The sequence below is a fragment of the Aquarana catesbeiana genome, linkage group LG06, assembly GCF_042186555.1.
Source record: "Aquarana catesbeiana isolate 2022-GZ linkage group LG06, ASM4218655v1, whole genome shotgun sequence".
In the NCBI taxonomy this organism is placed as follows: Eukaryota; Metazoa; Chordata; class Amphibia; order Anura; family Ranidae; genus Aquarana; species Aquarana catesbeiana.
The window spans coordinates 133999315-134023050 of record NC_133329.1 but is presented as its reverse complement, the minus strand read 5'-3'; the positions used below and the strand labels follow the sequence as shown (position 1 = coordinate 134023050).

At 44.4% G+C, this 23736-nt stretch overlaps 1 protein-coding gene across 3 annotated transcripts in view; it reads right to left on the bottom strand.

The window, feature by feature from the left end:
• Positions 1-20386, bottom strand: part of PDGFA (platelet derived growth factor subunit A) — a 101266-nt gene extending 80880 nt beyond the window's left edge. For 2 of the 3 annotated variants that reach the window (XM_073636852.1, XM_073636853.1), the window contains exons 1-2: positions 19727-20385; positions 14273-14369 (exon numbers count right to left, since the gene is read on the bottom strand). In XM_073636852.1, the coding sequence (XP_073492953.1) occupies positions 14273-14369; positions 19727-19789 (160 nt within the window). In that variant the 5' untranslated portion in view covers positions 19790-20385. Of the gene's footprint in view, positions 1-14272; positions 14370-19726 lie in introns of all 3 variants that reach the window. The other variant, XM_073636851.1, reaches the window with a different exon arrangement.
• Between the last annotated feature and the right edge of the window lie 3350 nt (positions 20387-23736).

Genomic DNA, 23736 nt, shown 5'->3' with positions numbered 1-23736 from the left:
GTTCTTCTTTAAGTAAACCAAAACATTAACTCTAGTATTGGGATTATCATTACAAACATAACATGTCAAAACCAACAACAAGAAATACTGCACCCTAAACTTTTGCACCTAAGGAACAATGGTCTACTTTGTACTGTCTTAATAAATCAGCCTGTTTATTATTATTGTGCCAGTCTTCACTACCCACTGCAACCAGGTTCCTTGGACTTCTCCATGCAGTACAAGGAGAATGGAAAGGAAAACAAATGTGGTATTTATAAACCAGGCATACAAGAGCACCACGTGTTGTATGGTATACTAAATGTGACCCTGTAAATCTCCACCAATCTGAAAAAGTTCAAAAGGAGAAAAAAAAAGTCTCCATTGCCTGTAGAATCCCAGGTAGTTATTTTTTTAATTGCTATCTAGTTGCTATAAGCAATGGACCTTTTTTCTCCATATCATAATATAATAATAATAATAATAATAATAATAAAACAAAATCACAATATAATACCATAAATATGGTAATTTATATTTTTGCTATTCATTTTTTGCTTTATATCCTATTCCTGCATTCTCAGAAACCAAAAAATAAATCATAACACATACTCCTCAAGCCATACATACTTTTAGAAGTGGGGGCACTATAAAGCTCATAAGCAGTTTTAAATATTTTATATATTGCCTATGCTAAGCTTATCCCACAGAGAAAGGTTATATGCATATGGGAGCTCCTTCATGAATTAATCAGACATGTGAGGTTGAAGATAGGCATTCATAAGAGTCCTAATTAGAGTTATTTAAATAAATGTGAATTCGATGAGAAATGTGTGTTTCAACACCATCTCAAAGCCCTATAGCACATTACTAGCTACATACTGCTTTGGTGCCACCACCAATATCTATCTTATTGGGGGGGGGGGGGGGGGACAACATTAGAAAATGTAAAACATTGGCCTAGCCTTTGTAGTATATCTGCTACTAGAGTGACATTAAGAACCAAATCCATTGCGTTATTTGGCATTTCAGAGGCAAAATAAATTTTAGCCATTAGTAGTCAAGACTGGTACAAATTGGTGCCAAAGTATCAGCCCCATAAGGTAACGAAAATAATAGGATAATGTGAGTGACAGATCCCCCATTATTGGTAATAGCTCAGTCAACGGTGGTTAAAATGTATACGACATATAGGTTTGCGTTCAGGATTAGGGTAAGTGGAAATAGTTTTTTTTTTTCTAAATGTTAGGGGGTTTATTTAATCGATTAACTTAAAGGTAAAGCCTAGGACACATTATTAGAAAATTGGATGAAAATATCCATATTCAGAACAGTCTTTCGATTTTCTGTTCATTAACCACATCAATACTGGGCACTTTCACCCCTTTCATTCCCAGGCCAATTTTCAGCTTTCAGCGTTCTCGCACTTTCAATGACAATTGCGCGGTCATGCAACACTGGACCCAACTGAAATTTTTATCATTTTGTTCACACAAATAGAGCTTTCTTTTGGTGGTATTTATTCACAGCTCCGTTTTTTATTTTTTTGTGATATAAGCGAAAAAAGAGAGGAAATTTTGAAAAAAACAATATTTTCTTTCTATTTTAAAAGAAATCCAATAAAATCTAATTTTGTCATACATTTAAAGTGGAGTTCCACCCAAAAGTGGAACTTCCACTCATCGGATTCCTCCCCCCCTCCAGTGTCACAGTTGGCACCTTTCAGGGGGGAGGGGGGTGCAGATACCTGTATATTACAGGTATCTGTACCCACTTCCGGCGTAGATAGCCGCAGAATCTGCGGTTATTTATGCCACATCCTGTTCCCCCCGCTGTCTGCTGGGAAACACACGGGTCCCAGAGACAGCAGGGACCAGCCGTATTGCACTGCGCGACTCGCGCATGCGCAGTAGGGAACCGGGAAGTGAAGCCTCACGGCTTCACTTCCTGATTCCCTTCCCAAAGATGGAGGCGGCAGCACCCGAGGACCGAGAGACGGTTCGGCCTCGGGTGCCGACATCGCGGGCGCCCTGGACAGGTAAGTGTCCATGTTTTAAAAGTCAGCAGCTGCAGTATTTGTAGCTGCTGACTTTTTAAATAAAAATTTCGGCGGAGTTCCGCTTTAAGCCAAAATGTATTCTGCTACATGTCTTTGGTAAAAAAAAAATCCTGTTAAGTGTATAATAATTGGTTTGTGTGATCACGAACAAATGTGCGCAGATGATCATGTACAGATGTGCGCAGGTGATCACGGACATATGTGTGCAGATGATCATTGGGACATATGATTCTACTGTTACATATGTGAGGGACAGGTGTTTTTAAAACCGGCAACTGGCTCTCTATTTACGTCATATGATGGCTTTGATTGGACACAACCATCAAGTGATCAGGAGGGCCAATCACAGAGCCCTCCTGCCGATCGGAGATGCGAAGTATCCGGGTGACATGAGCGCAATTGGATCCCGCCACAGTGCGGGCACGCACGATCCCCCTCCTTCTGAGGGACGTTCCTGAACGTCCACTCAGGAGGAAGCACCCACCCGGCCGTATATGTGCAGTGGCCGGGTGGGAGGTGGTTAATATACTGCTTTCGAGAGCAAATGTCGACTGCTTAGACGAAAATTTCCAAAGGGACGTGTTTGAAAATTTTTCTCGTTAGTTACCAGAACTAACAATTTTTCTTTAATTAGTACAGTATTCATCCTTACATCCTTAAAAAAAACAAATGAGTAAGACCGCACCTGATCGGAGACAAAGTACGATCCAGAAGAAGATGTCAATAAAAGTTTTTTGAAACACAAAAGAATTATCATATACAGGATAATAAAAGAATATTTTTAAGGAGATATAAACTGAAATTTTTGTGATAGTGATAAGTGAATAGCAGTATAAAGTTTAAGAGTACACAGATTATCTCTAATACCCATACACACGGTCGGATTTTCTGATGGAAAATGTTCGATGGGAGCCTTTTGTTGGAAATTCCGACCGTGTGTAGGCTCCATCGGACAGTTTCCATCGGAATTTCCATCGCGCAAAATTTGAGATCTGGTTCTCAAATTTTCCGACAACAAAATCCGTTCGCGTAAATTCCGATCGTGTGTACACAATTCCGACGCAAAGTTCCATGCATGCTTCGAATCAAGCAGAAGAGCCTCACTGGCTATTGAACTTCATTCTTCTCGGCTCGTCGTACGTGTTGTACGTCACCGCGTTCTTGACATTCGGAATTTTTGACCAACTTTGTGTGACCGTGTGTATGCAAGACAAGTTTGAGCCAACATGTGTCGGAAAAAAAACATGGATTTTGTTGTCAGAATGTCCGATTAATGTCCGATCATTTGTACGGGCATTAGACTTAAAAAAAAAAGGGTTATGATTAATAGTTATTATTAACGTTGTTAATACTATTTTTGAGTTTGCTCAATATTATTATTATTGTTATTAGAAGGGTCACACTCATATTACATTACTTATTAGTTTACGCTGGAATGTAGCTACGAACGTGGGAAGTTTTTTTGTGCCTTATTGAGAATTTTCACACCGTTAATGGCATTAAGAAAAAAAATCCAAATTAACACTGGACTAGCCCAAATAAATATAATGCACAAGTCTACAATATAACACTATGACAGACACAACAGTGGAGCTGACCCTGGCCTATGCAACCACTTTCAACTGAGCCCCAGTTACTGCTTGCTAATATAAGAGCCCATACATAATGTTTGGGTACCAAAAATACAGCATTGAAATCTGCTTTCCTAAAAGAGATCTAGTGCTTTTCTGCAGGAATCTGGTGTCAAGGCAGCTTTGAGTACTACATAATGTGTTGTCTACATGTCTGCCAAGTTAAGGCCCTACGTTTTTAGAATGTCATACAATCACACAGATTTACTAAAACAAATGGAGAAATTGTTCCCCCTTAATGGGACTTTAATGGTCCTAGTGATTGAGGAGTCAATCACAATATGTAACAAACAAGGTATAATAGAAAAAAAATTGTAGAAAAATATAATTTTATTAAATACATATATTATAAAAGCAGAATCTGTACATGTGTACAAGAAAAGTGGCTGAACAACATAAAAGTCAACATGGCATGGCAATGACTATGTTATACTCATAAGTCCCTGACTGCCATTGTAAAGTGACATGACGGAATGGTTCCCAATTTTATCTATTATACCTTGTGTATTACATATTGTGATTGACTCCTCAATCACTAGGGCCATTAAAGTCCCATTAAAGGGGAACAATTTCTCCATTTGATTTATGTCATTGGGATATGGGCCGTCCTTTAGGTCGACTCTACCTCAACTTTTCTACATCTAGATTTACTAATACTAATACTGGAGAGTGCAAAATCTGATGCAGCTTGTTTAATTAAGCTTTGACAAAAAAAAAAGGCAGATTGTCCCAAAGGCGCCCTGGAACAGTCTATAGAACATTGGAAGGATTATAGTGGGTAGCCAAATAATCTGGGTAGCCAAAATTAAAGCTGTGGGTTTGGTGACAGTAGTTATTTTGGAATATCCATTTGGCTTCACAACTGTTGTCCATTATAGATTTGAACTTACTGCCAATACCCAAGCCCTAATGAATATGGCATTTTGAGCCCCGGAAAGACTTTGACTGTTTGATCATATCATGAAACAGAATTCTTACTGGACTTAGTTTAGGATTTGTGGCACTCTCATCTGTCTAATGTTCAATATTGCTCTTAGCACACACACAGCAAGAAATGTAAAAGGCCCCAGGTCTTACAATGCATGTACCTGCAACATTGGCTCAACTCACAAAAAGGCCACATCCACCACATAGAAATGGGTGCACATGGGGTTGCTGCCTCATCCCTTTAAGGCCTCATACACACTGGACGGTAAAATAATGGTATAAAAACGCCAGCTTTGCAGTAAGTTTAACGTTTTTCAACGTTTTTACAATAGCGTTTTTTAGGGGTTTTTTTGCAATGGATCAAAAACGTCAAAAAACGTTGGTGAGTCACGTTTTTGGGCGTTTTATCAACATTTGACGTTAGAGCGTTTTTACAGATGAAAACAGCTTAACCTCCCTGGCGGTATGATTATTTCGGATTTTAGGTGCTGAAAGCGGTACAATTATTTTGCATGGAAATTTGGCGTTTTATATTGTAGGTCTGTAATTCTTAACAATAACACACTTAAATCTGTCCAAACAAGAGTCTAGTAGATATCCCGGGTATGATAAAGTTTGAAACACAAAAACACAAATTATAATATAATAAATAAAAATAAATAATTAAAAAAAATAAAAATAAATAGTAATAAAATAAATTTCCCCGCGATTCACTATCGCTCAATTCTGCAAGTGTTCTAATTTACTATCGCTGTTTTCTAGATGGTCTAAAGCCACTTTTGACCAAAAGGGACACTTTTTGGTTGCTATGGACAATCTCCAGTTTCCAGGCAGAAAGAACAGTATATATCACATAAAACTGCATGCAGGGCATGGGCCAAAGCACTGGGGACAAAAGGGATGTGAAATCATTTCATACAGTACTGTAATCTGTAAGATTACAGTACTGTATGTGTTATGATTTTGACTTTTTTTGAATTTGCCGCCAGGCTCCGCCCCCGTGCGTCGCGCCGCTCGCAGGGAACGGAGCCTGGCAAGGAGAGGCTTCGGAGGAGACAGAGCCCGCAGACACAGCGGGGGACATCGCAGGATCCCGGGGACAAGGTAAGTAAAGGCACACCAGGATCCTGCGATGTAATCCCAAGTGTGGCTCGGGTTACCGCTAATGGTCCTGATTTTTAACCCCGAGCCACACTCGGGAAAACCGCCAGGGAGGTTAAAAACTCTTCTGAGAACCCACTAGTTTTGGGGTTTTTTTACAGTCAAAAAATGCCCCAGCCAAAAACTGCTGATAACAGCCTATGTGTGCATAGACACATAGAATAACATGATGGGGAGTTTATTGACTGTAGAAAAAAACAACTGAAGCCAAAAACAGCTGCTGTATAAACGTCCAAAAACGTCCAGTGTGCATGAGGCCTAAAACTGAGCACATATGAACTACACAGGTTCACTGGCTAATTAATTGTAATGCACAAGTCTTTCACCATAAAGCCCAAAAATGTAGAATTATCCCATCACCAGATGGCTCTCCCCCACACCTGGGCAGTGGACTGTCCCTTTGTGTCAACACATCCAGTGCAGGGTAGGATCCTGCATTGGTCTTGATGACATCATGACCCTAGGCAGTATGGGGGAGAAAAATGCTGTGGGACCCAGTCTAGCAGCAGGGGAGGGGGGGGGGAGCAGAGGATCAGGCAAGTGAATCTTCTTTTATTATTTTCCCAGACTAAGCGCAAGTGAATCTTTTTTGTTTGTTTCCCAAGAAGGAGTGTTTAACACTTGCAAGGGATATTTTTTTTTTTGTTGCCTGGAGCTGGGCTTTAAAGCCCAACTGATGTCTCATGCCATTTTTTCTTTATACACGAATATAAAAAAAATGCTGGATTTTGTACTCACACTTCAGTGCTCTATGCTGAGTAACAGTCACAGCCCTCTGCACATAGAACTGTATTGCAAAGGAAGAGAGGTAGAGTCTGCCAGCTCCATTGCAGAGGGGCATGAAAGCACTTTCTCCACTCCAGCAACCACAAAACATTACTACAAATACTCTATACTACATTTGCATTTAAAGTTTTATTTATATAGTGCAGGGCATAACCCACAGCAGTCAGACAGCCAAGAAGCAAAACATTTTTCTGCATGTTGAGTTTGACAGGCAACATCTACTCAGGTCAATAGGACTGAGCCGCAACCACGAGCCAAACACAGCTCCACGCTTTTCAGAGGGTGGTAGAGCAGTCGCTCCCAAGAATTTAAGAGGTGCTCTTGGCACCACCTGAACAAATTTTTATATTCCCAGGAGGGTTTTTGTATTGAAATACCGTATAGCGGCAGCAAGCTGTGTTTGGCTCGTGGTTGCAGCTCAGCAGGGGCGTTGCTAGGGGGTGGCTTTTGGGGCTATAGCCCCGAATCTGAGGCCAATAGCCCCGAGTCTCTGCAGGGGTCCCCAAGGGGAGGGGAGGCTCTCTGGGGACCCTTATGTAAGTGGGGGGCTCTCTGGGGACCCTGATGTAAGGGAGAGGCTCTCTGGGGACCCTGATTTTAAGGCCTAGGCTCTCTAGGGACCCAGATTTAAGGGGGAGGCTCTCTGGGGACCCTAATGTAAGGGGGCCTCTCTGGGAACCCTGATGTAAGTGGGGGGGGCCCTCTGGGTACCCTGATGGAAGGGGGAGGCTCTCTGAGGACTCTGATGTAAGGAGTAGGCTCTCTGGGGACCCGGATGTAAGGTGATGTAAGGGGGGGCTCTCTGGGGACCCTGATGTAAGCAGGGGGCTCTCTGGGGATATATATACACCCACATGTATATTACTGTATATACATGTGTATGCCCACCCAAACGTATGACTTTCTTTACTACGCTGCTATGGGCTCTAGCCCCAGATCTTTTGTAGACCTAGCAACGCCCCTGCAGCTCAGTCCTATTGACCTTAATAGATGCCCTCTGTCAAACTCAGCTTTGCTTCCTAGCTGTCTGACTGCCAAGGTAGGCTTTAGGTGGGCAGTCAGGGGTGGTAAAAACAAAGATAAACCACCTGTTTGTATCACCCATTTAAAAGGGCCTAACTTCACACACACTTTGTTTTAATCAGGCCCTTAGTCATCCACTGAACCTGTGTTATTCATAGGAGTCCAGTTTTAGGGGAATGGGGCAGCACATATTATCACAAATGCTCAAAGCTTCAATTGATTGAATATTTAGTGTTTTAGCTAAAAATAGACACTAAATATTTCTATACATACTAATTTACCCATTACATAACAAAGCAATGATGCACGTGTCCACCATTTTGAATTACAAACACTGTGATGTCTAATTGAATGTTCATCAGTAATGTTTTTTTTTTCTTTTTTTTACCCCTTTCAAGATAGAAGCAGCTTTAATCTTGAAAATACACAATCAGCTGTGTCTGGGATTCGGGTGCTTCATTACCTGCTCAAAGCTCAGCAACATAAGGGAGGTCATGAAGCAGAAAACCAGGCCTCTATAGACAGCCCTACAATTACACCCCGACCAAAGAGGCCGTGTGAATAAGGTCTGCAGATTTCAGCGCTTGCAGTCTTGTTCCAACAGGCTTTGTGATCCTTTGACACCATTTTGTTTTAATACCAAACAAAAAAAAAGAAAAAAAGGAAAATAGCTTAATATTATAATATATGACGATGGCCAAAGTTAGAAGGCCTCAACATGACTTCAAAAGCAAGGCAGAGAAAATTGCTAAAGGCATGCACTCGACAGAAGCTGCCACCCAAATGTCATCAAAGACTCTTCCCTATTCATTAGAGACACAATCATAACATGGCTATTGTCAGCGAGCTTTTACCACCAGGCATAATCTTTCCTCCCAGTTTATAGCTTACAGTCCTGTCAACAGGTAGAAATCAGCAAAAAAATGGTGCCATATAATCCCAGATAATTGAAATAATGATTGCACATTTTTCCCCTAAGGCTTTCTAAGGGATGTTTTGTAATTATGTTACAAAATAGGTATGATGATTTTCCAGAACGGAAGTCAGAACTATGAATACAATTTTGCAATACCTCAAGTGTAACAAGATTACTAAAAAGCAAAACAGCCAAAAAAATAAAAAAGCAAAACAGCCTGTGGTGGGAAGAGACCATTAAAAAAAAAAAAATCACAACCTATACCATCGCTCTATTACCATAGGTTCAGTCAAAACTGTGTTTCCCACAGCCCCCAATCAGATTTTCTTTTCTGAAAGAAGGATCCTATAAGTTGGGATCTAACTGGCCAATGTGGGTAATAAAAACAGGGGTCGATTTACTAAAACTAGAAAATGCTAAATCTGGTGCAGCTGTGCATGGTAGCCAATCAGCTTCTAACTTCAGGTTGTTCAATTAAGTTATGACAAACAAAAAAACTGGACGCTGATTGGTTTCTATGCACAGCTGCACCAGATTTTGTATTCTCCATTTTAGTAAATCAACCCGAACGCTTTTGTTTAGCATACACTGATCAATGAGGCAGCCTGCCGGGTACAAGAGTCACTTTCCCATCTCTAGAGCTGGTTAGCTAGGGGAAAGCTGACTGGTCACTGTGGGAATAGCAGTATTCAGCCGCAGGTCACAATTAGGTCTCATGCACATTGGCATATTAAAATAATCTTATCTATGCTGGATCTTCCTATCAGGAACTGATAGAAAAACCCAGTATAAAAAATACTTGTTGTGGCACATTAATATGTGCATTTAAGTGAGTTTACAGGTGTACAGCGTTTAGGATCGCATGCATGTAAACTCATTCTATTAGCTAGAATATTCATGTATTTGACTTACTTTTACTATTGGTTAGAATATTCATATATTTATATACGCTTGGATCAATGCAGCCACTCCTGCACACATATCAAATTGTGACATGTAGCTGTATCTGTGCAGTCATTGGGGTTGATTTACTAAAGGCAAAAAGACTGTGCACTCTGCAAGAGAAGTTGCTCCAGAGCTTAGTAAAATGAGCAGAAGCTCCGATGACTTCCATCCTCCAATCATGTGCAAGCAAAAATGCTTTTTTTATTTTCCTTGCACGTAAATTGGGTATTCTTTGCAAAGTAAAGCCTTACCTCATTTACTAAGCCCTGGAGCAACTGCACTTGCAGAGAGCAACTGCAAAGTGCACAGTCTATTTGCCTTTAGTTAATCAAAACCATTGCGTATGCATCCACTTGTATAATGAATGACCCCTATATGCCTTTTTAAGGTACTTATGTACATAAATGACGCTAGTAGGTCCTTTTTTTTCTAATGCCGTGTACACACGACCGCACTTTCCGGCAGAAAAGGTCCGACGGAATCATTCCGATCGTGTGCGGGCTTCATCTGACTTTTTCGTTCGAAAATTCTGACGGACCTAGAAATAGAACGTTTCAAATCTTTCCGACGGACTCAATTCCTATCGGGAAAAATGTTTGTCTGTATGTTAGTCCGACAGACCAAAGGGCAGCTATTGGCTTCCCTGCTATTGAACTTCCTTTTTCTAGTCCTGTCGTACGTCATCGCGTTCCAAACGAACAGACTTTGGTGTGATCGTGTGTAGGCAAGTCCGTTTCAACAGAACTCCATTGGAACTCCGTTGGAAAGACCGTCGGAGTCTATTCTGAAGGAAAGTCCAGTCGTGTGTGTGCGGCATTAGTCCCTGAATGCTTCTCTAAAATACAAATCTAAACGCCATAAAGTGCATGTACATATTGGCTAAAATTGAGCTGTGTTCACAGGCAAAAAAATTATGAAAAAATTATAAATACTTTACATTCCCGTTTTGAAACTGACAGTTTCAACCTCTTAGGCCCCTTGCACATTGGATTGTTGAGCTGCAGTGTGCCGGGGGGGCAAGTGGTTAAAGGCCCACACCCGTGCGGGCATGCTCCCGAGTCCTGCTTCTGCATCTATTGACACAGAATGCAGGACTCGGCCTCACTCCCCGCGCCCGCATCATTGGATTTGATTGACAGCAGCGGGAGCCAATGGCTACGCTGCTATCAATCTATCCAATCAGGACACGAGACACCAGCTAGAGCTGGTGTACTCGTCCCCGGGGAGAAAACGACCGGGTTCAGGTGAGTAAAACCGGGGCACTGGGGGGCTGCAGCATGACAGATGGTTTTTCACCCTAATGCATTGAATGCATTAAGGTGAAAAACCACAAGGGTTTACAACCCCTTTAAAATAAATCTGTCTCCCTTAGGCCAGCCATACATGAAGCAAATTTCTTTCCTGCAACCATGGGTTGCAGAAAAGAAATTCGCTCAATTTCCCCATCAACACAGACAGTGTGGATGTGGGAAACCATTGTCCTGTTGTCCAAACCATTGTCCTGGTGGAAGCCATCCCCGCCAGGTGAAGACATCGATTATTGCTACCGTCTCTAGCTGCCCATACACAGCTCGACTCTTGGCCGCTTTCTGATTCGAACCGTGTATGGCCTGCCTTAGTCACTTTAATTGTAAATTGTTCAGAATAGACTGAAAGCTGCCTATAGAGTCCTATGTATGAAATGTGCTCCGAGAAACAACTAAAAAGGGTAAGCATTTTAAAAGTAATTTTAAGTTAATGGGAACACAAACTTATAGTGGGGATTCTCTCACTTTAAAGCAGCTACAGAAAGCATTAAAAACAGACCAAGCAGTCTCTTCCTCTGGGAGTAGACAATGAACATGAACACAGGTCACCTTCTATAACAACCAAGACGGTTTTCACCCTTCTCTCCCAAGGGAGTAAAGTCACACCCATTCATTATAAGCACCGTTGCTTCATCAATGGCTCAGCTGCTGTTTATGGCCCAGGAATCTGACCTTTCATCTCTTTAACCCAGTGTTTCTAAACTCCAGTCCTCAAGGCGCCCCAACAGGTCATGTTTTCAGGATTTCCATTATTTTGCACAGGTGATTTGATCAGTTTCACGGCCTTAGTAATTACCACAGCCGTTTCATCTGAGGGAAATCCTGACAACATGAACTGTTGGGGCGCCTTGAGGACTTGGAGTTGAGAAACACTGCTTTACCAATTGTGTCCAAAGAACGTTGGCTTTCAATATCATATGCCATTAGGGTCAAATCAATCAAGTTCACTAGTTTTTTTATCTTTTGATTTTTTTCAGACAGCATTTATTTCTTATGAGTTGTTATTTTATTACATTTTAAGGCCTCCTTCACAGGGGGGCGATTACAAACAATCCCAGCGGCAAGAATTCATATGGCTGGGATGACAGGTGTTTATGCGAATAGCCGCGGCCACTCAGCCTGTACAAAGTAATAATAGGCTGACAGCAGCCATTGCTATTCGCATGGATCCAGTTACCTGCGGTTTTGGGCACAGTCAGATGCGTCCAGGCCAAACGGATGGCTAGTTTGCATGCTGCCAGAAATACCATCCCCTGAACGCAACCTGTCTGCGCCCTGGGCCAGTCAGAGTCCATAACTGCATGTAACCGCCAAGATAAGCGATTACATACACACAGAGGTGGCGCCAGCCAATCATTTGCACAAAGTAAAGATATAACCACGTCACTGGTAGTAGCTTTTTACACACACACTGTGTGCATAGGTTAGTTTATTCACCAGCAAGAAGCGATAAGTCTCAATGGCGGCCCCACATGTGAATGAAGCTTTATTGCCTCAAAGAATCTGACACAGTTCAGAAGGCGGTGATATTTTACCATGTACACACGTGTGTGATAATGTTTGCGAACTGACATGTACAAGCAGAAGACCGCCAATAAAAAATCATAATATATAAATATAATAAATACAATATAACTTGCATTTGGCAATTTCAGCATGATAAAACCTTTAGGGCTTGTTCAAACCATGTCCATCGAGATGAGTTTTTCTGCCCATATGTATGGCCTAAACATGACAGTAATTCGTCCCTGTGCCCTTCCTGTGCAGAAAAATGCAGCTCAACAGACATCATGTTAACAAGCCCTTGGAGACGTCTGTATTAATTTGTTCTTACTTAAAACTGGAGTTATACCTCCTTAGCCACCAATCAACATCAGACTTGTCATAGCAAGCAAGGCTTCACACCCAAGACAGTAACCACATATTTACCATATGGTCACGCATGGTGCTATACATGCTGTAGTGCCATTAGTTTAGAATTGAACCCCAATACAACTGTACTGTACAGAGCACCACATTCCACATAGTATGCCTTGTTGTTCCGTACACTGGTGAAAATGTGGCAGATGCATTAAGGTGCGTCAAATGGATTGGGTTGACTTAATGCCCCAACGCACATGAGTTACTGGACGCACAAATGCGAACAGGCCCTGAATCTGATGGGTGTCCTTGGGGAAATAACCCCAGTTGATACCCAAGGACCTTTAATTTATAAAAGAACATATAGTCATAAGCAGCGTAAATATAAAAAGGTTTACAGTAAATAGCGTTACAATAAAGAATTCTAGCACTCTTTGCATGCCATTACCTGACCTCTGTTACTCTTGGTGGTAACCACTGAGTGCTGAGCTGGGACTTATTCTCCAGTGCTTTAGAGACTTTGTATGAGTGCTTGGGAAGCATCTAACTTCAAACCAGCACAGGATTGGAGTGCGAGGGAGACAATCCCTGAAATTCATAAGGAGTCTTGCCGTAGTGTGACATATGGCTCTTTACCTCCACTTTTCTTATCACTGATATGGCGCTAATTCTTTATGAGTTTTCCTGGTAGGCTTATTGGCTCCTGTCTACACTGGCCCTAGCTAGTAAGCATGTGAGATAAAGACCTTAGATTGTAAGCTCCTGGAGGACAGGGTTAATGTACAATGTGTAAAGCACTACATAATGTGCAGGCACTTTATAAATACGTATAATAAATAACCAATAGTGCCCTACAGTAAAAGTGTTGTAAATCAGCACTACTTAAATTTTCATGAACTACATACACACCCACAGAAACATGTTGCAAATCCCTTATTAAATCTCCCTGAATTACTTTAGAGACACCGCTGAGAAAAAACAAAAAACATACAGAACTGTACTTCTAAAGCTCCATGCACACTTAACGTTAAAATAAAAACACTAGTAGCTTTGCAGTGAGTCTTTCAATGTTTTTGCAATAGCATATTTATTAGTGTTTTTCCACATTAGCGTTTTTTTTTTTTTTTAATGGGACACATAGGATAACATAGAGGGGAGTTTATGGGCTGTTAAAAAAAACACCCAAACTCCCAAAAACGGTCATTTATGAACTTCAGTGTGCATGGAGCCTAAAGCTTAAAGTTAGCCATACACTAGCAGAATTTCAACAGAGATTTTATTTTCAGAATGTTTGTTTGATTTTCTAATTGTTAGAGGGGACAAATCGACAATCTTTTCATTTATTTATTTATTTTATGAGAAAATTTGAAGCAGCGGGATAGAATTTTCTTTTAAACGTACACATTTCTAAACGTATATGTGGTTTTCATTTGTGAAATGTCATTCATACCAAAATCGAACGTTAAAAGCGTCCAAACTTTCTGAATGACATTTGGCGATTCTCTGTTATTACTGAATGCACTGATGAGATTTTTCGTACCAACGCTCATTTGAAAATCTACCAGTGTATGGCCAGCTTTAGAGAACTACTCAGAGAGTGGTTTTCCTTATACAACCCCTTTAAAAAGGAAAACAGCCATAAAAATCTGAGGTAAGGTAAAAAGGAAATTGAATTTACCTACGGAATCAATGTCCAGGATGCGCTGTAGGTCTCGGATGCTGTGGATTTCGCTGTGAGCCAGTTTCTCTATCAGCTCCTGAGGGATCTCTGCTTCCTTCACATAGCCAGGGAAGAAACACATTTAAAATACAGTTCACAGTCACTTCCCATTCCCAGTGATTATCCACTCCCACTACAAATGTACAGCGTGCATCCCAGTCCCTCCCTCCCGGGTGAGCATGCTGCAGGATAAAACACATGCATGACGGGGCAAAACCAGCACAGACGCACAACTCGGGTAGACCTTCTGTATTCTAGCACCAGGCCTCAGACGGCGCTGGATCAAGGGTTGCTCTAGCTTCCGTCAATGTGTGAAAGAGGCCTAATTATCTTCAATGTCACCAGGGGAAAGTGCTGCAGATTTCCTATTACAGTCACAAAGGAAAACAAATGTAAGCGTCACTCACTTGCTTCTTACGCCTTATTTACACCTTATCATAGACTGCCCGGGTTACCTTTGCTCTCTAGCTCACTTCTTTTTTTTTTTTTCTCTTAGTAAAAGTCGTCTTTGACTGTCTCTGCCTATTTCAACAGCAGTTGCTTCATAGCATTAGTAGAGTGTTGTAACGTGTTAGCCATCGATCAACGCAGAAGGTCTGCAGTTGGAATGAAACTCTTTAGGGCTCATTCACACGGGTGTCTAAAACACAGCATTTAGATGCTTACAGCATATCGTTTTTATGCATCTAAACGCAGCACTGTAGGAATCAATGGGGTTATAGACACAGCTGCAACAAGGGAAACGAAAAAGTGCACCGTGTTTAGCGGCGTATGAAAGAAAAAGTGTGACACAGCTGCATCTAGGGCCATACATATCTGAAGATTTTATGTGTGTAGACACATGTACATTAAGGCATTAAGTCATTAGAAGAACTGTACTCATCTACGCTGCTTTTGGGTGCGTATTTTATGCAAGATTTTCTGCTAGCAAGCACTTGCGTTCCATGCAGCAAATACACATATCCCCATGTGAATGAACCTATTGGCTAACTTGAGTTATTAAAGATGCAAACTTAACTTATGGTGGGCACACATACTTCATTTTTTTTTATTATGTTTTAATTTGATCCAATCAATCAAAAAAATTGAATTTACAAACAAATCGAACAGCCATAACTTTCATTTGGATTGATTTAGATTTTATTTAGATTGGATTCTATCAAAACAAGTCGATCACAAAAAGCGTAAAATAATTGACTGATTGACCTTGATCGGTAGCACTAAGATACATTGTTCAAAAATACAATAGCATTTCAATTGATAGGGTCATTGAGATTAAGTGGTGAAAAAAGAGGCGATCAATCATCATAAAGCTATGATCATACGTTAACCCAGCCTTGCTCAACATATTCAACTCAGAGGAACTCTTGAAATAACTTTCTGGTGTCAGGGAATCCCTGCTGCTTAAAATGACTATATCTACAACTCATGATACATTAGTGCGATGGTCAGTGGGAAGAATGCTCCTTAAGGAATTACCCCCTGACAGATAGCTAAAAATATCAATGGTAACTTATCTGAGAGGCAGAAGATGCTCATTGCTCAAGGAACTCCTAGCAACCTCTGGAGGAACCCTGGTTGAGAAACCCTGTCTTAAGCACTCGATTGAAATCCACTTGCCCGTGTGTGACATATCAATTGAATGGGTTATTGACTATAGATGGATCAGAAAAGAAATCAATATTTTTCAGAAGCATGTATGGCCACCCTTAGATACTTTCACCTGGCTTTATAAAAAAATCTGATGAAGGGATCCAAGTTATCCGGAAAGTTGGCATCTTTAATAACTCAGAGGGTATGGCTCAGACTTTCACCGGGAGTCTTTGGGAGGTTACCTGTTGCCTCCTAAGTAAGCATCTACAAGCATCTACTAATTTTACGTATACCTAGGTAGCTTTCCTACTTGATACTTGGTGATTTTAGGGATGCTAAAAGACGTAAAAACACTGCATGTCCTATTTTCCTCTTCAGCAACCACGAAAGCTCTCTTAGAGGCGTATTTTTCTGTGTCTGCCAAGTAGAGTGGGGGGACAGCAGTGTATTGAATATGCTGGTCTTAATATGCTGCTATCCCCCACCCTACTTGGCAGGCACAGAAGACAGCAAAGCTAGTAAGACATGAAGTATGATATGGCTAATACTGCAGTAATGTCACTAGGTCCTGGTTAATTCACACTGCGTCAGCTTATTAGAGGGCTTTTAAATTAAAAAAAAAAAAAATGATTTGCCAAGCCCTACAGTAAGCAATCACAAGGCAGGTTTCATTAGCCTGTCTGCACCAAGCAGCTAATACACAATTTCTGATTGGCTGCTATAGTTTATTGCATATCATTGCTCATTGCACTGCTAGTAAAAGGTGAAAATAACAACTCAAGCTATTTAATCTCTAAACATTTTGCAAATAAAACAAACATTGACATGAAGAGTTTACAAATATCCTCTGCTGTTTAGCCACAAGTCTGACTTCCTGCAAGAAACTGTCTGCAAATGAAGACACAAAGAAGAAACGTAAAGATGGCCATATAGGTTGCACAAGAAAAATCCAAGCAACGCTAGTCGGAATGATAAATAACAACTATCCTAAAAATAAAAACACAAATAAGGGTTTTCCCCAAGTACAGCCAATGATAAATGGCACTTAGACTGTAAGCTCTTCTGTCAAGAAAAAATGTTTATTCACAACTTTTACTATGGGTCTATGATTTTTTTTTTACTGGGATAACGTTTAAGGACAGCATGTTGGCTCAGTGGCCTTGCAGAGCTCTAGTATTTGGATTATTTCCCACAAGGGGCACTATCTGCTTTTAGTTTATATGCACTCTCTATTTGAATGGGTTTCTACTTGGTGTTCTTGCAGTGCTGTGGTCTTGGGCTTATCTCCTACCAGACAAGAAGCCGCTACACATCATTCACAAGTTCATGAAGAAGTAACATTAGACAACACTAATTGGCGACCATAGAATATGTTGTTAGCACACTATAGTTCATGCAAACTTGCTTGTTTCACTGCAAACGTTTTGAAGTTCTTCTTTAAAAAGGTATGTGTGACCAGGTGACCCAGTCCTTGAAGAAGAAGCTCTACGCAGCTCGGAAACATTAAAAATAAATTGAACATTTTGCATGAATTGAGGTGCGATGATGACATATTCTATGATATCTCCTACAAGCAACACACCTGTCTAGAACTACCTGAGTTCCATGGAACCCTAGGGTTCCTCTAAAGGTTGCTTATGGTTCCTTGAGCAATGAGCAATTTCTGCCTTTCCGAAAAGTAACCATAGTCAGCAATGATCTTTTTAGGCATCTGTAAGGGGGGATTCTTCCCACTGACCACAAATATAAGAGACATTCTACCCAATGACCATGAGCTGTTAATAGAGCAATTATTAGCAGGGGTTCCCCAGGAGCAGAAAGTTAATTTAAGTGTTCCCCTTTATTAAAAAGGTTGGGAACGGCTGTTCTAGAGGATGTATGTTCTCACCATGCTTGTGGTGCTCTGGTTACCACCCACCGTCCAAATGCATACTGGAAGGTTAACTCGCTCAATATTGCATGAGTGAATGTGGTGGGAACATTAGCTTGTAAGTGCCTCTAGGGCTGGGACTAATAGTAATGTGTAGTGCTCTCTACAGTGTCAGCACTATATAGCTGAATAGTAGAATGTGGTTGCAACTTAGCAACTCTGTCCTGATGTATATAAAAAAAATACTAAATAGTATAAAAGACCAGTGGCTTTGGAGATCACCACTTTCACATGAACCAACACCATTAGAGGAAAGGGCTAGAAACACTGGTTAAAGTCAGCCATAAAATCAACATCAAGTGTTTCCTTTAATTTTTGGGGAGGAGGTTAGAAAGGTAGTTCACAAACCTGACAGTCAAGTGATTACAACCTCCCCCAACACAATCTATGGTCTGATCTCAACTCCCCCCTGAAAATCTACAACAGTCACTTCCACCCAAAACCGCATCAAAAAAAGTCTTCAAGTAATAAAACCCTACCATTATAGATAATATCCCCAAAGGCGACAGGATTTACCTTTTTTCTTTAAGAACCCTGAGGATATATATTACAGTCTATAACACAGCCTTGAAACTTTATCAGGTCTGGCCCAGTTCTCACACACATGCAACAGCATGGTTATTCTGCACCCTCCTCAATAAAAATGCATTATTAACCTTGTCTGTGCTGGGGGGCACGCTTCATACACCAAATTATCCATGAACCCTCCACAATGCATGCCAAATTTACAGTGAAACAGACACAAGGTATACATACATCCATTAGCAGATCTAGACATAAAGAAATACATATAGCTTTTTTTTAAGTATTATAGGCATAATCGGGTTGGCATTAAACTTAAAAAAAATAAGGATTTTTGTGTATGGCAAGGAGGCCATGTGCAGCAATTCTTAGCAGCCAATCAGAATTTATCTTTTATTGATTTGCCAGAGGACATTGGTTGCGATGGGCCATTGCACATCAGTATTACTCTTTGTATTTCATTTTTTTATATAAATATATATATACAAGCCAGACCAGCAAAATGTAAAATCCATATTTCACCTAGCTTCTTTGAACTTGGTCTTGTGTGACCAAGGCACAAATGCAGGGCTCTTGGGAAATACACTAATTCCCTACTCGCTAATTAATTTTCCAGCTACCTGGAAAAAAAAAATTGTATAAATATAAAAAATTAAGAGCTGTTGACCTGCTTTACGACAGCATGGTGTCTTCTAAGGGGCAGAAAATTGATTTTCCCTTCCGCCACCAATATTATCAGCAAATACATATTTTTTTCTGCACTACCGTCAACTGCTGCGCCAATTTTACATGTAGCGTTTTGTTTTTTTTTTCTTTTCTGCTGCAGGTCTAAAGATCAAACAAATCCAGATTGATTATAGCTTTGTAACTTTTGTACTAGGAGGCAGTATAGACAAGGAGACAGATGTGCTCAGCAAAACAAAAAAAAAAAAAAGAATACAGTATATCACATGTGTAAAGGCCTCTGACACAGTGTAGTTTGAAGGGAAGGAGAAAAAAAAAGGCTTTAGAAGTGCAATGTGCATGAACATGCCCTAACCTTGTCTAGGCATGGTCTCTGAGAATGGGAATTTGTCAATCCAAAAGAGATCATTGGGGTGATTTGGATCCTTGTAGGGGAAGGGGATCCAGTGCAGCTGTCATTAGAAGGGGCTCCTGCAGCTGCTGCAGAACCTCTTGGGAAGCAGATCTTGAATCTAGAAGGGGGGGGGATAGATAGCATTTTGGTGTTCTGAGGCTTGCAAGGTTTTTTGTTTTTTTTTTTTAATGCTGGATGGATGTGTCCCCAGCCCTGCCCATAGGGAAGAGATCTGCTTATGGATCTAGTCTTACAAGGATGGAAGAGAAGAAGAGGAGAGCAGACCTACCTCGCCAAGGGAAGGAGACAGGTAGCAGACGCCTAGAAGCAAAATCCAAACCCAGCTCGTCATTGCGTTCTGCTGCACTTACTACTGAATGACAATGCAACAACGTCTTGATGTAGGAGCTGCAGAACTGCTCCTGTGTCTGGGGGAGTCAGTACCATCCCTTAGAGGGGGATCAACACCCCACCAAATGTCACCGATCTGATGCTGGATTATTGGGGGGTAGGGGGGGGATCTCCAGCACCAAGCTGCCTCTCCTCTTCCCCCCTCTTCTTTGCAGATGGTTGTCTCAGCAGAGGCTCGGGGTGGTGTGCATGTCCGGATCCCCCAGAGAGGCAGATCTAGATCTCCTGTGAGCCGCCCATCACCTGTCTGTACGGAGGAGCTCCCTGCACCCCTCCCCTCCCCGGCCACTACAAATCACACAATGCACAAAAGACAGCAGAGAGCAGTCTGGGAGAGGGCTGCAGGGGAGACAACTTTCCAAAAAAGGTCCAACTCCAATGTGGGAGCGACGAGCAGATCAGATCCCCGCACTTCCAGCGGTGTAATCCCTCCGACAGCCAAGCGAGGAGCAGGGAAAGTCCGGAGATGTCAGCTGCTGCTCACAGCTCTGTGCGGCTGGCTGGGAGAGTGAAATAATCTGGAGCAGAGATTATACCATTGCCAACCTCCCCGGCGCCGCCCCCTTCTCCCTTATACTAAGCAACACAAACAGCCGACGAGTGGGCAGGAGCTTCCAGCCAAATCACTGCCCGAGCCAGAGGTGCTGCCTGCCCGGGCTGGGGTCTGTACAGGGTGATCTCTGGGGTGCTGCCTGCCCGGGCTGGGGTCTGTACAGGGTGATCTGGGGTGCTGCCTGCCCGGGCTGGGGTCTGTACAGGGTGATCTCTGGGGTGCTGCCTGCCCGGGCTGGGGTCTGTAAAGGGTGATCTGGGGTGCTGCCTGCCCGGGCTGGGGTCTGTACAGGGTGATCTCTGGGGTGCTGCCTGCCCGGGCTGGGGTCTGTAAAGGGTGATCTGGGGTGCTGCCTGCCCGGGCTAAGGTCTGTACAGGGTGATCTCTGGGGTGCTGCCTGCCCGGGCTGGGGTCTGTACAGGGTGATCTGGGGTGCTGCCTGCCCGGGCTGGGGTCTGTACAGGGTGATCTCTGGGGTGCTGCCTGCCCGGGCTGGGGTCTGTACAGGGTGATCTGGGGTGCTGCCTGCCCGGGCTGGGGTCTGTACAGGGTGATCTCTGGGGTGCTGCCTGCCCGGGCTGGGGTCTGTAAAGGGTGATCTGGGGTGCTGCCTGCCCGGGCTGGGGTCTGTACAGGGTGATCTCTGGGGTGCTGCCTGCCCGGGCTGGGGTCTGTAAAGGGTGATCTGGGGTGCTGCCTGCCCGGGCTAAGGTCTGTACAGGGTGATCTCTGGGGTGCTGCCTGCCCGGGCTGGGGTCTGTACAGGGTGATCTGGGGTGCTGCCTGCCCGGGCTGGGGTCTGTACAGGGTGATCTCTGGGGTGCTGCCTGCCCGGGCTGGGGTCTGTAAAGGGTGATCTGGGGTGCTGCCTGCCCGGGCTAAGGTCTGTACAGGGTGATCTCTGGGGTGCTGCCTGCCCGGGCTGGGGTCTGTACAGGGTGATCTGGGGTGCTGCCTGCCCGGGCTGGGGTCTGTACAGGGTGATCTCTGGGGTGCTGCCTGCCCGGGCTGGGGTCTGTAAAGGGTGATCTGGGGTGCTGCCTGCCCGGGCTAAGGTCTGTACAGGGTGATCTCTGGGGTGCTGCCTGCCCAGGCTGGGGTCTGTACAGGGTGATCTGGGGTGCTGCCTGCCCGGGCTGGGGTCTGTACAGGGTGATCTCTGGGGTGCTGCCTGCCCGGGCTGGGGTCTGTAAAGGGTGATCTGGGGTGCTGCCTGCCCGGGCTAAGGTCTGTACAGGGTGATCTCTGGGGTGCTGCCTGCCCGGGCTGGGGTCTGTACAGGGTGATCTGGGGTGCTGCCTGCCCGGGCTGGGGTCTGTACAGGGTGATCTCTGGGGTGCTGCCTGCCCGGGCTGGGGTCTGTAAAGGGTGATCTGGGGTGCTGCCTGCCCGGGCTAAGGTCTGTACAGGGTGATCTCTGGGGTGCTGCCTGCCCGGGCTGGGGTCTGTACAGGGTGATCTGGGGTGCTGCCTGCCCAGGCTGGGGTCTGTACAGGGTGATCTCTGGGGTGCTGCCTGCCCAGGCTGGGGTCTGTTCAGGGTGATCTGGGGTGCTGCCTGCCCGGGCTGGGGTCTGTACAGGGTGATCTGGGGTGCTGCCTGCCCGAGCTGGGCACTGTACAGGGTGATCTCTAGGGTGCTGCCTGCCCGGGCTGGGGTCTGCATAGGGTGATCCGGGGTGCTGCCTGCCCGGGCTGGGGTCTGTACAGGGTGATCTGGGGTGCTGCTTGCACAGGGTGATCTGGGGCGCTGCCTGCCCGGGCTGGGGTCTGCACAGGGTGATCTGGGATGCTGCCTGCACAGGGTGATCTGGGGTGCTGCCTTCACAGGGTGATCTGGGGTGCTGCCTGCCCGGGCTGGTGTCTTCACAGGGTGATCTGGGATGCTACCTGCCTGGGCTGGGGTCAGCACAGGGTGATCTCTGTGATGCTGCCTGCCCGGGCTCGGGTCTGCACAGGGTTATCTGGGGTGCTGCCTGCCCAGGCTCGGGCCTGCACAGGGTGATCTGGGGTGCTGCTTGCCCAGGCTGGGGTCTGCACAGGGTGATCTGGGGTGCTGCCTGCCTGGGCTGGTGTCTTCACAGGGTGATCTGGGGTGCTGCCTGCCCAGGCTGGGGTCTGCACAGGGTAATCCGGGGTGCTGCCTGCACAGGGTGATCTGGGGTGCTGCCTGCCCGGGCTGGTGTCTTCACAGGGTGATCCGGGGTGCTGCCTGCACAGGGTGATCTGGGGTGCTGCCTGCCCGGGCTGGTGTCTTCACAGGGTGATCCAGGGTGCTGCCTGCACAGGGTGATCTGGGATGCTGCCTGCCCAGGCTGGGGGTCTGCATAGGGTGACCTGGGGTGCTGCCTACACAGGGCAATCTGGGATGCTGCCTGCCCAGGCTGGGGTCTGCACAGGGTGATCCGGGGTGCTGGCTGCACTGGACAATACAGCTGCCTGAACAGGGCAATCCGGGGTGCTGCTTGCCCAGGCTGGGGTCTGCACAGGGCGATCCAGGGTGCTGCCTGCACAGGGCTGGGGGCTGCACAGGGCGATCCGGGGTGCTGCCTGCACAGGGCAATCCAGGGTGCTGTCTGTCCGGGCTGGGGGCTGCACAGGGCAATCCAGGGTGCTGTCTGTCCGGGCTGGGGTCTGCACAGGGCAATCTGGGGTGCTGCCTGCACAGGGCAATACGGAGTGCTGCCTGCACAGGGCAATACGGGGTACTGCCTCCCTGGGCTGGAGGGAGGCTGCACAGGGCAATCCAGGGTGCTGCTTAGCTCTGCCTGTCCTAGGAACTTACTATAGGCAGATAGTGTGAGGGGCAGGTGTTCTACACATGGGGGGATCAGAGGTGCTGCCTGTTTCTTCTGTAGGTAGTATAGGGTGATAGGAGATCAGAGGTGCTACTATATGACTGTCCTAGGAACTATAGGCAGATCAGCACTTACAAGATCAAGTCTTTTTGTTAAGAGTAATGGGAGATCAGGGTGCTAATATATGCTTGTCCTAAATACTTACTAAAGGCATCCATCTGAAGATCATGTGTTCTTCTGATGAGCAGTGGGGAGATCAGAGGTGCTGCCTGCATCTTTTGTAGGCAGTACAGGGTGATAGGTGATCAGAGCTGATGGCTCTTGTCCTAGATACTTACTATATGCAGATCAGCACAAATCAGGTCTTTTTCTGATGAGTAATGAGGAGAGCAGAGGTGCTGCCTGCCCAGATTGGAGGCAGCACAGGGCAATCAGGGGTGCTACTGAGGTCTTCCTATCATAGAGACTTACTAAATGTAGATCAGCAAGGGACAGTGTGAAGATCTTCTGATGAGCAATGGGGAGATCAGAGGTGCTG